At 41.6% G+C, this 14,591-nt stretch overlaps 1 protein-coding gene across 1 annotated transcript; it reads left to right on the plus strand.

The window, feature by feature from the left end:
- Nucleotides 1–1,098: 1,098 nt before the first annotated feature.
- Nucleotides 1,099–7,685, plus strand: LOC311629469 (putative inactive serine protease 58; the record flags this gene model as incomplete). The annotated part of the gene is made up of 5 exons (XM_084897574.1): nt 1,099–1,138; nt 3,450–3,588; nt 3,803–4,059; nt 7,310–7,449; nt 7,536–7,685. 5 exons carry the CDS (start codon nt 1,099–1,101, stop codon nt 7,683–7,685), a joined length of 726 nt encoding a protein of 241 aa, XP_084753700.1.
- Between the last annotated feature and the right edge of the window lie 6,906 nt (nt 7,686–14,591).

The raw sequence follows: 14,591 nt of genomic DNA on the forward strand, positions 1-14,591 counted from the left end.
TTTGGTAAGGTGTCTGTTCAGATATTTGATCCCCTTTTTAATCAGGCAGTTTGTTTCCTTATTGTTGAGTTTTAAGATTTCCTTATATATTTGACATGAATGATTTAACAGATAGGTGTTTTGCAAATTTTCCCACCTAGACAGTGGTATAGATTTTTAGCTCTGAATACATTGTTTTGTAATTGCCTTTTAATGTCCCTATCATTCCACTAGGCCCATGATCAGAAAACTGTGGCTCATGAGCCACATGAGTGTGATTCTCCCACAAAATACCATGGCAAGTCTATTTTGAAGAAGTGGCCTTAGAAGAAGTTTAAGTTTAAAAAATGTGGCTCTCAAAAGAAATTTCAATCATTGTACTGTTGATATTTGGTTCTGTAGTCTAATGAGTTTGCCGACCACTGACCTAGGCTATAAGCTCTTTGAAGGCAGAAAGTGTCTTCCCATTTAGGCAAATTCAATAGTAAGCACAGAGCCTAGCCCGAGTCAGATGCACAATATAAATTATGGGCTGGCTGGTTGACTAAATAAATGGGAGAGTAGTGACATGAAGGAAAGGGCTGATATATCTGAGGAGGTAGGTATTTAATGTCAGGCAGAGGGGTTGAGGTCAGCACAAGTGCTGGGTTATAGCCACTGGAGATAAATGTCAATGGCACATAAACAGGTGGTAGCATCACATAGATGGGTGGGGCCAGTATCCTTCATGCAGTTCACAGAGGGATATGATTTCAGAGTTTCACAAAGGAGGGACCAGAGAAAAGGAGGCTATGGACACACTGTAAACTTCAACATCTCTCAGGTTAGGTACTTTTTAATGTGATGGGGAGCAAACACTGATCTATTCTCTACTATGTCAAGGACCAAGTCACCTGATCTCTGTTCTTCTTCTGACACTTGATACTACCACCTACTCTGACTGATAAGCACTTCTTCTGGAGCTGAATCCTGCCATTGAAAGAATTAAGATGATAATTTTTCCCAGCCCTTTCTTGCCTTATCTTAATTAATCCTTTTCTCTCTCTTTTTCTCTTCTCTTCATCCTTTCCAGAGACTCTGAGTTGAACTTCATCCTTTGAAAAGGTTTTTGACATCATTATGAAGTTTATCCTCTTCTGGGTGATCTTGAATCTGCCCTGTGAGTGTTGGCACATTTTTCTTGTTAAGATAAATCCCAGAAGCATGAAAGGTGGATAAAGATAGGAACAGCATTTCAGACTACAAGTGTAGGTTTGATTCCCTCTCCCTCACTGCTGCCACCATCCCCACCAGGTTTCCTACTGTCTGCCTCACCTCAAGCTAACAGGTGTATGCTTTTGGGGGAGGAATGGAAATAGGAACCTCAATACCAGACCTGTTCCTAAGGAAGAGTGAGAGCTGACCCTGAGCCAGTTTAGAACAGGATTGAATTTGGTATGAGGTCTTGTTGGGGCATGGTTCCAATATTCAGGCAAACCCCTGGAGGTAATCATAAATCTCCTTTCTCTCACACGCCACATTCAATTTGTTTGGAAATTTTGTTGAATACATATTCTAAATAAATCTGAATCCAATAATATCTTATCACCTCCACTGCTCACCATGAGCCAAGCCACCATTTCTGCTTGGCTTAAATGATTCTAACAGGCCTCTCTGCTTTATACTCTTATACTCAACTGTATATTCAACACTTCTCCATAAGGAAATTATCATCACTCATTCATCACACATCACACATCCCATTTCACTCAGAGACAAGCCCACGTCCTATAAAGCTCTGTATCACTTCTTTGGCCTCTCTCCTTTCCCGCTCTTCTCCCTCTCACTCACCATGCCAGCCACATTGGCCTCTGTTGCTATTCCTTAAACAGGCATTAGGACTCTTCTCCAGCTGTTTCCTCTGCCTAAATCCCGTTACCCAGGTATCTAATTATCTCCTTTCCCCAGCTTCTTTCTACCATTCATCCCTCATGTCCACGATATTTACCCTGATTACCAATGTAATTTTGCACAGTGCACCACCCCCCCCCACACACACAATCCTGCTACTTCCTTCCCCTCTTTCCTTGTTCTACTTTTGTTCCAAAACACTAATCATCATCTAACATACTGTCTCAATTACTCGTGGATTATGTTTGTTATTACTGAATGTCTCCACTCATTAGAATGTATGAGAACAGAGATATGTCTCTGTATTTTTCACTATATAGCCCAAGCACCTCGAACAGCCTGGTACCACTAGATACTCAATGCTTTCATTTTGAATGAATGGGTGATTTCCCCTCCTTAGACTCTGTTAGTATTTGGTCTGTTCTTTTAATGGCACATATCGTTCTTCCTTACATTGCTGTTGGGAGGACGGGATGAGATTGGTCAAAGCATTCTAAAACTGATAAAAATAGTGAAGTTCTTCAAGCGTTAATTTAACACATGTCCACTAAATTGTGAAAGGTATTTGAGAAAGCTTGTGTTTTCATTGGAACAATACATATTGATGACTGAAAGGGAAAACACTTTTTATATTTTGAAATACATATGTTTCTATTATCTATAATAATAAAAGCATAATATGCAAATCAACCAAACAATGGAACAGCAGAATGACCCTCCAGATGACCTTGCAGACAACCACCCTATGACATGCACTGGCACCAGGCCAGCAAAGGCAAATGCAATGCAATTGGTCAAGGGGGCCCTGCAATCGCCCTACGATTGCCCCAAAGAGGGAGGCCCAGGCCACCCTCTGCATGGAAATCGATTGTGGAGCCCTGGCCTGGTGGGAAGGGCCTCCCTCTACAAAGCTATCATTCACAGAGCCCTGTGATCAATTGCCCTGCTGAGGGCTGCCCAGGCCACTCAGCTGGCAGTGCTGCAGTGTGTGGGTGGGGCCTCCTTCTGCAGGGGTCGATCCATCATCCCACAAAGTGGGGGACTAGGCCACTAGACAGCTACACTGTGGCAGGTGTGCAGGGCCAGCCAAGCGATAGCACCCCATGTCTGTCACCCGCAGTGGGAGGTGACTGGTGGCGGAATGGTGGGCGGGGGAGCAGTGCTGCACAGATGGCAAGCAATGGCAGTGGCAGGGGAGGGGCCAGCTACGGGCAGCCAGGGGAAGGAAAGCCCTGATGGAGCCTGATCAGCCAGGGGAAGGATAGCCCTAATAGGGCCTGATCACTAGCCAGGCCTAGGGACCATACCCAAGGGGTTCCAGATTGAGAGAGGGTGCAGGGCAGGCTTAAAGACAACCTCCCATCCCCCACACACACCCCTGAATGAATTTTATGCACTGGGCCTCTAGTTTTCTTAATATTTTAAACAAAGTAAGCCAGATTACAAATTCAGCTTGCAGTTGAAGATATTGGAGAGAAAATAGGGAGATTTGGGTCTATTAAGTAAATTTCCTCGTTTTTTTCAAGTGATCTCTGAAAAAAACAACCCTCAGAATTTCCTGTCTATGCTTCTCTTTCCAGGTGCTTTGGCCTATGACCCAAATTACATACATGACATGACTCCCCCGTATTTGGTCTATTTGAAATCTAATTACTTGCCCTGCACTGGAGTCCTGATCCACCCCCTATGGGTGATTACAGCTTCAACCTGCAACTTACTGTGAGTAATAAGCCCCAATGCCCCTCTATTCTTGGGGTGCTTAGGTTGGGAACAGACCCCTGCATGGGACTGATTAGTTAAATAGGATTTAGGGATGCCTCTGGGGATGTTCAGTAATAGAGAAATAAGCCTGTGGGGACGAGCTAATAAAGGGCCAGAAGGATGGATAAGCCATCTCTGTTAAGTCTTCTCAAGAACACGCATATTGTTCCAGGAATCTTAAGGTGGTATTGGGGGTTACAAAACCATCAAACCCCACTGAAGAAGATGTACAAGTGGTTGGCTACTCGAAGATGATTAATCACCCGTACTTCTCAATAACTTCTATTGAGAATAACCTGATGTTGATCAAGTTGGAAAGATACATTGAAGTCAATGACTACGTGAAACTGGTCAGCCTGCCCCAAGAACCTCCCAGTGAAAACACCATGTGCAGGGTCTCCACCTGGGCTTACAACATCTGTGACATCTGTGAGTGACCCCAAGATCCTCTCTCAGAATCAGACATGCTTCTATCTCTTCTCTACTCTTGGCTTCTACAATTTTCCCAGTTCTTTCTTTTAATCTCTTTATTCATCTGTTTTATCTCCTTTACCCTCTCCCTAAACCTCACTTAGGGAGTCCCTCAAGCCTTTTCCTCTACTGTATCTTTCTATAAATTTTGCTTTCATATAAAATAGAAGTAGTGTTGGTGGAAAGAAGACATTTGTATTCTGGTCCTATTTTGCTGTGGGATAATGGGCCACTTCACCATGGACCCTCTTAACTCTAAAATGTGGTTTAACCTATATTAGATGTTTTCAAACTATTCTAGGCAATCAAGAAAATTACCTTTAAATATCATGAAATAATGCTTACGTATTAAACATAAGGTGCATTCCTGATATTGTGCTTAGTCAGGCAGACCTTCCTGATGCAAGATTGTGATAGACATAAATAGTGAAAAGTTTAAGAAAAATATTTCTGAAACATTTTGAACTGGTGATATTCTGAATATTCTCTCATGTATTCAGCAAAAAATGACTCTCATAATTTTATCAGTAAAAGTCTCTATCTGTAATTTGAAACCACCAAACTGCATGTTCTAACTCAACTTTCTTCTATGTCACACTTTTTAGATTCCATTAAAAAAATACATACACACACAACTTTGAATACACTAATACAGCTTTCTCTTGGCTAAGTTTTGTGCCTGTCTACTGCCTATCTCATTCCAAAAATTTCATTCAAATTTTATCAACTGTTTGTAGCTGTGAACCAAGATAGTGAGTACTGGGGAAGTGTGAAAACTGATCAAGTATAAGAAAAATAGCACTATGATATTGTCTCTTAGGAAAAACTATTGATTGAATTTTACTCATGGGTAACTTATTTGAATATATTTAATATACATCAGATACTAGAAACCATAGTATAGAAGGAGAGTCATTTTCAACAAGCCTGTCAAATTACTTTCATCCTCCCACTGCTACTCTTTTTTCTAGAAGCAAGAGGTGGCTATACACTTATCCTAGTAATCCCGCCATCACTGCAACCTTTTTCAACTGTTCTTCAGTCAATACCTTCACACCTTGGGCTACATTTAAAAAATATATATTTTAATGTAGAAATTCTTATTTCCCCAGCTTTATTGAGGTATAATTGACAGATAAACACCTCATATATTGAAGGTGTATAATACCATTTATATGTATTATATAAATACAGTGATGTGATGCCCCAATCAAGCTAACTATGCAGTACCTTACATATTTGCTCTGTTTGTGTGTGTGTGTTGAGAACATTTAATATCTATGCTCTTAGACAATTTCAAATACACAAAAATATAATATTATATACTATATTCACCATGCTGTGCATTAATCCCTCAGAACTTCTTCATCTTATAACTGAAAGTTTATACCCTTAGGTCAACATACCTCCATATACCCCACCTGAAGCATCAGCAACTGCCATTCTAGTCTATTTCCATGAGTTCAGCTTGTTTAGATTCCACACTTAGGGATGATCATATAGTATTTGGATTTCTGTGTCTAGCTTATTATGTTATTATAATGTCCTGTCTAGACAAATAAAAATTCTTTGTCTTTTGAGAGTCAATTTGAGTTCTGAAAACAGGCAAACGTCCATCAGGCAATCAGTATGTCTGATTCGTTTTGGTTGCCAAAGATAAGTGACTTACAAAAAAAAAGTGCAGTTTATTTTTATCTGCCTCATGAAGTAGTGAAGTAAGCATTTCTTAAAAATTCTTTTCCATTTATGAAATATGCTGTACATCTTGAAACTAATACAAAATAATATTTATTTTCATCTGCAATTAAAAATATTATTTATATATATATTTTTAAATGCATTCCCAGAAGAAATGCTGAGCCATACCATTATTGCTGGACTGGAAAATAAAACAAAGAACATCAAAAATTTTATTTGTAAGAATAAATATACCATTTCCAGATAAAGAAATTCAAATAAACATAATCCTATTAGAAAAACAAAATAAACTATTTTCCCAATGAAAACTCCTTGGCAAGAATACCTAACATAAATATTAATATTACTTTATTTTTGTTTATCTCATTCTGTTGCACTGAAATAAAAAACACACAAAAACTTTGCCATGAGTCTTCACAGTCTAAAGTATTTGCAAAACATTGATATAAAGGAAATAACTTGAATTAGAAATCAAGAGACCAACTTTTAAGTTCTTTAAAGAACTTTTAAATTCTCATGTTATGGGTTTAAAAAAATCATTTTTTGAGTTAATTTTGTGAGCATATACTGGATTTTTTAAATCTGACAAATGAAAAACTAAGTATAGAGCTCTCTAAATTCCTTTAAGCTCAAAATAGACATATAGAACTTTAAGGGTACAAACGTGCAATTAGTAGATAAACAAGTCCTGGAAATCTAATGCACTGTATGGATTATTTTGTATTATAATCCAACTAGCTAAGAGACTACATCTTAATTATTTCCACCACAAAAAAAGAAATTATAATTATGCGACATGATATTGATTCTAACTATTGCCACAATGGCAATCATATTACACTATAAACATATCAAATCAGCATGTACACCTTAAATGTACACAACATTGCAAGTCAAATATATTTCAATAAATTAAAAAGGAGTCAGTGGCCCTAAACAGTTTGGCATAGTGAATAGAACATTAACCTAAAAGTCCCAGGTTCGATTGCGGTCAAGGGTCATGTACCTTGGTTGCAGGCACAGCCCCAGTAGGGGGTGTGCAAGAGGCAGCTGATAGATCTTTCTCATTGATGTTTCTAACTCTCTACCCCTCTCCTTTCCTCTCTCTAAAAAAAAAAATCAATAAAGTATTTTTTAAAAAGGAGTCAGTGATAAATTTAAAATATGGGACAAATAAAAAATATGAAAGCTAAATAAATAAATAAATAAAACTTCATTTCACAGGACTCTCTCTAAATTTTCCAGAAATTTTTTTTAAAGTAATTTGTTTCATTTCATTGTAGAGATCAGCTTCCAAGAGTTTAATCTGTTTTGTAAGGAGATAGACATTTGTATCATGAGAAATTATTAATTTGATACTTTCCTGTTGTCCTAGCTGCCACAGTTCTGATTTCTCTCAATATTTGGCCTCTTTTCCTTTCTGCTGGGAGAAGAGGAAATATGCTGAAGAAGAGGGAAAAAAAGAGAAGGTTTGATATCTGAGGACATTTTACTTCTCTCTTTCCTATAGCCCAGGACCCTGACTCACTGCAGAATGTGAACATCTCTGTTATCTCCAAGACTGATTGCCGCAACGCCTATAAAAGTTATGACATCACACAAAGTATGTTGTGTTTGGGCATTGTGCCAGGAAGAAGGCGGTCCTGCAAGGTAAGCTACTCTCAATATCTTCCTGTTCCCATTTTGGTCCAGTGCCTTTTGCCAGAAAGATAACCCAGTTTCCTTTTTCTTGGCAGGAAGTCTCAGCTGCCCCAGCAGTCTGCAATGGGATACTTCAAGGAATCCTTGCTTTTACTGATGGATGTGTTTTGAGAGCTGATGTTGGCATCTATACCAGAATCTTTAACTATGTACCCTGGATTGAAAATACAATCAGAAACAACTGAGCTCCCTTTGCAGGAATTCTGGACCATTTGACACAGCCTGTACCCATGTCCAGCCTCACAAGCAACTCTAAATAGACTTCTTGGGTTCCATCCTGCTTACCTGTCTCATTTCTGTACAACAGAGAAGGTGACTTGTACATACCTGTACTGTGACTATATGCGACAATCCTCCGATTTCCCCTGTCAATGAAGATGGCAAACTCAGTTCCCCTTAGACAGTTAAAGTTTATGAAATGGGGATAGTGTTCTTTCTAACAAGTTGACTTATTGTGGAGGGAAAAAGCCACTCGATAGCCATGTGGAGTGACAAAATGCCTACTACTTGCATGGAATTAAACATGTGCAACTTACATATGACATTGGGAAAAGAAAGTTTGACAAGAAGTGGGCTAAATAGAAGTCTAGGTCAAAGGAAAGAGTGTAAGGAAGGAGGCTCTGGGAGGTATTGCACTTTGTTTCTCCTCATCCATCCAATTCTCAACACCAGGCACAGATTCTGGTCATTCATTCTGCAGGATTCTACGTATGGACTTGAGTCATGAGAGGTTAACGCAAAGGCTGAATGGGGGCTTATGACATAATAAGTTACATCAGTAAATCTTGTCCTCTCTAAGTTTCTAAAACATCTGAAGCAGAGAAGCATAGCTTGTTGAAAAGTAACATTTTTATGTGGATTATTAGGTGCAATTGTGAGAGCTTCACCTTTGTATACGTTATTAACTGAAACTTTAGATTTGGTAGAAATAGATGGTTTTTGCAGGCAACTAGAGATTTCTTCCAGCTTGAAATGGTGCTAAGATTTCAATAGGTCATACTGATGTCTTATAAGTTCAGATGATTCTAGATGATGAAGCATATGTAAAGGGCACTGAATTCCATGGGCATCAGCTTGCTGTATGATCACTGTCATTATAAGGTGACTTCCTCAGTTGAAAAATACATTCCTTTTTTTGTGTGTGGACTATGTGTATTCAAGGATGGTGGAACTGGGAGTGATGATAAGGGAAAAAAAATTCCAAATCTAGAATATGGCATTTTCAGTATGGACAAAGAGTATAATGCAGGGGGCCCACTTACTACCACCTGGCTGTTGGGATACCTGGAGTACAGTAATAGATCAGGGCTGAGGTTGGTCTACTGATATGGCCAATGGGGTCTTCAGCAGTAGTGGTAACCAGGTAAGAGCCAGGCAAGAAGTCCCTGCATATGTCCCTTGTGGTCCCATTGTTTCCTTAGTTTATAAAGGTATTTAGAAAAACACTTGGAAGAATGAGAAAGAATTTCAGAGCAGACCACCTCGCCCATCTGATTATGAAAGTCTTTGCAAGTGAGAGAATTCTGGTGAGAAATCCCATTGGATAAAATTATCCTCCTGCTCAAGCTGACCCTGAAAATCCATACTACATAATTATTTCTCAAGCATTTCCGCCATCATGCTCCTTCTGAGCACCTGCCACTCCCAAGAAAGGCATATACGTATGGCTTCAAGAAAGAGAACTACTAGATATGTTGATTAAATTTCTCTCTCCTGAGAAGATTTCTGTTCTCTTATTTTCTTTAGGGCAACCCTCTGAGAGATCTTAATACAACAGAAGTACACATGCAGTTGGTAGCAACATATTAAACAGAACCATGCATAAACGAGGCGAAGTCTTTTCAGTTCACTGAGGGAATAACATAATCCACTCAATCACAAAGCAAGTATTGTTTGTTAAATATATAATAATATTAAATGCCAATTCCAATTGAAAAAAAAATTAAAGAAATTTTAAAAACAAAACAAAACATTCTCAGATTGGATTACAAAGTGATAAACAATGGATTAAAAGGTACATCAGTAAAACAACAAAAAGTATTGTTTGAACCCCTAGCATCCATCAGTCTAGGAGGGCTAGTTTAAGCACCTAGGGCCTTGGCAATGACATTAATCTCAGTTTATGGTACAAATGAGCGGAACTGCATCTAGGAAATCTCCAAGTAGGTCTCAGTGACTGAGGTAAAAGGTAACCCATCAGATCAGTGGTGGCTTCCATCACTCCAGCAGAGGGCCTCAGCTTACCTTTAAAAGCTGGTTGCCCAGGGCCTGCCATCTGCTCTGTATTTAATAGCTTCTTGGTGGCCAAGGACCTCCCAGTGACCGTGTTCTCAAACAGGGGTACCCTTCCTGGAGGGCTGAGAGGACACAGGTATCACAATGTGTCCAGGACTCTGGGCCCGGCTCTGCGTTGGGCTCTAGACTGCCTCCCATTACTGTCTTCCTCTAGAGCAGTGTTTCCCAAACTTCTCTCATGATGAGAATCACCTGGCGGAGTTGTTAAAATACAGATTCCTGAATCCCAACTAAGAAGTACTAAACTAGAATTGGGATTCAGGAATCTGTATTTTAACAACTCCGCCAGGTGATTCTCAACATGAGAGAAGTTTGGGAAACACTGCTCTAGAGCTGAGCAGGTTTTCACCACAACACCTGAGAGAGGCTGAGAGAAGACAAACAACACCTGTGACTGATCATAGCCCCCCCGCCCCCCCCTCCGTCCCCCCCTCCGCCCCCCTCCTCCGCCCCCCCCCCCCCTCCAGTGTATCAGTACCTTATGCTTAATCCTTGCAGGGGTCCTCTGAGCTGAGTAGAGTTGCTGTCTGTACTTTACAGACACAGAAACTGCCCTTCAGGGAGATGAGATGCAGGCTTCCCCGCAGCTCACAGGTGGCAGAGCCACGGTCTGCAGGTGGTCCAGACCTGTGGTCCATCGCTGTGCTATGCAGGCTGCATTCACCTGCGGTAAAGAGGCCAAAAGGGAGGATCTGGGGCGGGGACAAGCAGGCTTGAGGTGCTGTCGGGCAGAGGAGGAGGAGCTTGGGTCCGTGGGTGGGAACTGAACATGGTTTTTATTCATCTGTCCAAGGAGGGTTTCTCACTGTGTCTTTGCTGCAGGTGCAGTACAGGGTTCCGCCCTGGGTCACATTGGCCACATGCAGCCTCAGCTCCTTGTCATCAATCCGGGTGGCCTGGTAATCTGCTCCAGGAAGGGATTTGACCTCCTTGTCCCCAGAAAACCGCAGATTGGCCACCAGCACTTGGAGTTGCCCCTGGAGATCCTGTTGGTACCAGCTCATAAAGGGGTACTGGGCATCCTTCAAGAAGCAGCTCAGGGTTTCAGCCTGTCCCCGACGTACCAGGGCCCACCTGGGCCTTTGCTCCACGAAGCTCGCATTGGCACCTGAAATACACATCTCCAGTTACCGGTGTTTCCCTCTGGAAGGGGGAATACAAACTCAACAGCAGAGCTTAATTCTCCTGGTTAAAAGTAACGAAAGAGACTTCCCTCTCTTCCATTTTCTGAGAACATTTACTTTAGAAAACTTGTAAGTTCTTTCTCCGCCTCTTTGAAATGTACCAGTACATAAATCTTTTTAAAAGCTAAACAATTCTTGCCAGGGTCAAGACCCAGAGATGTCTTTATCAAAGACCTGCAAGCAACTCTTTGAACTATAACCATCAAGGAGAATGAACTGAAACTCAATTTAGAGCAGAAGTTGCACTGAAAGCTGCAAATAACTGTTGTAAAGATATGCCAAGTTTATTTTTTCTTTAGATAAAGGCGTTTAGCAAACACAGAGGGACATCCTGGTTACCAAGGGACACTAGGATGAACTATGGATTAGCAAAGGGTCCTGTCAAGTCCTCTCATTTGAGGGCCAGTCGTTGCTTCTCTTAAGAACATGTGTGTAATGGGTTCTGCTAGCCTCTAGAAAAGGCTTAGACTTCTTTGTCTTGATCTCTGAAAGAAATGCCTGGGATGGGTCACCTTCTAGTTTAAAGCTTATTCAACAATAAATGTGTTTTCTCTCTCTTCTGCCTTTGTGACAAGATTCTGAATTGGGAGGAGATTTTTATCTTTAGTTATATTTCCCCCAATGATTCATAGTGCTGCCATTATCTAGTGGTGTGACTTTGGGCCTCAGTTTCTCTATCTGTAAAATGGAGATAATAATGGAAGTTATTTCATAGGGATAAATGGACTAATACGTGAAAAGTTCTTAGAGCAAAGGTTGGCACAGGGTAAGCCCTTTGTAAAGTGAACTTTTATGCAATGGCAAATTTCAAATTCAATTAAAATATGATAGAATTAATAATAGTTTTTATCTTTCTCTAAACGTCTATCACTTAACCACCAGAGATTAAAATCATAAATTCTCCTAACTTTTTGCATTAAGAGGTCTCTTTTATCCAGAAAGTTTAGAAACCAGTGATCTGGCAAATTCGCTTTAAAATAAGGCCCCATATCTACCATCTCTCCCACCTCAGCATTTTACAGACAACAGTATGGAGAAGCAGAGGGGTTTAGCAGTTGAACCTCACTATTTTAAGACTTGAAACTGCACAATATTCAAGTCAATGTTCCAAGTGGGTGTCTGCCCATCACAGACACTTGATAAATGATGGAGGGAACCAGAGCAGGGCAAATCTGCAGACCCATGTCCCTGGAAAGTCCCCACATCAGGGCCCAGCAACAGCTGGCACCTGGAGGTTTGCACCTCCCACATTCACTATTTTTTTTTTAATCTTCAGAAGTTGTAATACATGCAATAGAGTTCCCATGATTTTGACAAAGGATCCATTTGGTGGCAGCATAATACAATTTATAATTCACTTGTCTTGCTAACTTTGAAGCTGTGTTTCTCTTGATTTAAGAAAAATAGATTTTCATTATACAATTTTGTGTATAATTTTTTTTTTTGCATCGCCCTATTTCAAATCTAATTGTGCACAAACTGTCAATTGCACTACTTTCTAAATACTCCTGTGCTGATTCACTTTTGCCTTTTGTTCCATTACCGGTTCCCATCTTGTTACCCCAGAGATGGAAAGGGATGAAGCTCCAGGAAGCAGTGTCCAAATCACATATCCTGAATGACAGAAAAATGCATGGACCAAGAGAGGTGTCCTCACCCAGCAAGCCACGTGCATTTAATTCTGAGCTCTCTGTCGAGAAAGTCTCTTTGGGGATTAGATGGTAAAAAAAAAAAAAAAAAAAAAAAGGGGGGGGGGTGTGGGGAAAGTGTAACTGGGGAACAAAGGAGGAAAGGGAAAGCCCCCTGGGAAGCCAGAAGGTGCCCAGACATAGATTCTCTGGCTAGCAATGGCTGACTCCAGCTCTTTTCCATAACTCTTCCTCCTCCTGAAGCCAGCATTGAGGCTGAGCTGGACAGATTGCAGGATAAGGGATCCTGGGCACATCTCAGTTTACTAGGCTGGCTGTCCTGTCTCCCTGCCATCTCCTCCCTTTGCCTTAATCCCCAAATGTGATTGGGATCAGAGTGTCTCCGATACTCCTGTTATCTCCTACCTGAATTCCTGCTCCTCAAGGTCATTGCCTCCCCAAGCTCCTCCTCTGATTTTGGCCTGGCTCCCAACCTAGGCCAAGGTAAACCTCTTTCTTCCAGGTGGCTGCCTAGCTATCTACCTTCTCCCATTCTCCGAGTTTGGTGTTATGGTTGCCCTCGTAGAAGGGAGGAGAGAAGAAGAATATGCATGCTCTGAATGAAGGCATAAACAGGTGTTCCAGCTCCTTGCCACCTTCATTTGACTGCAATCCTATGGGGAGGAGCCTGTCCATTGTTTAATGGAGGAAGGACACTGGATGGGAAGAGGTCAATGAGGTGGTTTCCTGCTCCAGATCACCTGTGTCTCACCCTGGACAGAAAGAACTTTGGTATAAGGGTGAGCATTTGGGCCCCTCCCAAAGAAGCAGTCAGTGATGACACCAACTACATCCAGGATGAACCATGGTGGAAATGTACAGTGAGAGCAGGTGCCTTGTTGGTGTTTGTGACTTAAGGGACTGCTGGAGAGAGCACTGGCCTGGAGGCAGGGCCCTGTGTCCTGGTAGCTCTGCCTGCACAGTGACCAGGCACATGCACTATTCATGTTACCCTTGGTGTTTCTGTTTCCTCATCTAAAAATTAAGTGGATTGAAAAATTTTAGTGGATCTAATATCACTTTTTACTCTTGTATTCTAATATTCTAAGATTTTTTTCTGGCCGTTTATTATTTGCACAACACCAGTGGGGATGCTGGGCCAAGCCTTCAGTGGAAGTCCCTGTAGGTTCCCTGGGAGGAAAGGTAAAGCACGAAGCTTCTCAGAGGCAAGTTCATGTTTATCCCTATTCTCTCCCTCTGCTTCCCTTCACCTCCTCCTCCTCCTCCTCCTCCTTGCTCCTCCCCGGGAATGTGCAAAAACTCAAAGCTGCCCAGACTCGCCCACCTGAAAGCTGATTATGGCTCCTTCACCTCTACATGTCCTTCCAGGGATTAGCAGCAAAAGACTCCCACAGGAGATAGAAATCGTAGCCTTCCCCTAACCCCCTCCCAACAACTGCTCTCTTTCCTGCTGCACTGGGAGGCAGGTTCAAAGGCACTCCCACCACACTTCTGCTCATGCCCATTTCTATATATAGAAAATGCCCATGAAAACTGGGTGGGGGACATACGCCAGAGGATGGAGTGCTCAGTAAGGACATCCAAGGATCCAGGTATGTGAAGAGGGGGAGAAAAAATGGAGGGGAGGAGAGGAGAGAAGAAAAGAACAGAGGAGAGTAACTAAACCTCCCTTGATTCTGTAAGGTCTCCATTGTCAGGACACTAGCATGAGGTTGGGTGGAAGAGGCTCAAAGATTTACTCCTGAGAATTTCATAATAAGTCCCCAGTCCAGGGCAAGAGCATTCTGCTCTGTACCCTCTCTGGACACCTCATCCCTCCAAGGTTATGTAAGTGGCACCACTCTGAGCCCAGGGGATGATCAGATCAAAAGAAGCCCAGTCTGTCCCTCCCCTATGGCATGGTGCCCAGCACAGGGAAAACACATATAAGTCCACACTTATGGAGTGTTCACCTACAGCAGAG

Source organism: Pipistrellus hanaki (genome assembly GCF_964339955.1).
Source record: "Pipistrellus hanaki genome assembly, chromosome: 10".
Lineage (NCBI taxonomy): Eukaryota > Metazoa > Chordata > Mammalia > Chiroptera > Vespertilionidae > Pipistrellus > Pipistrellus hanaki.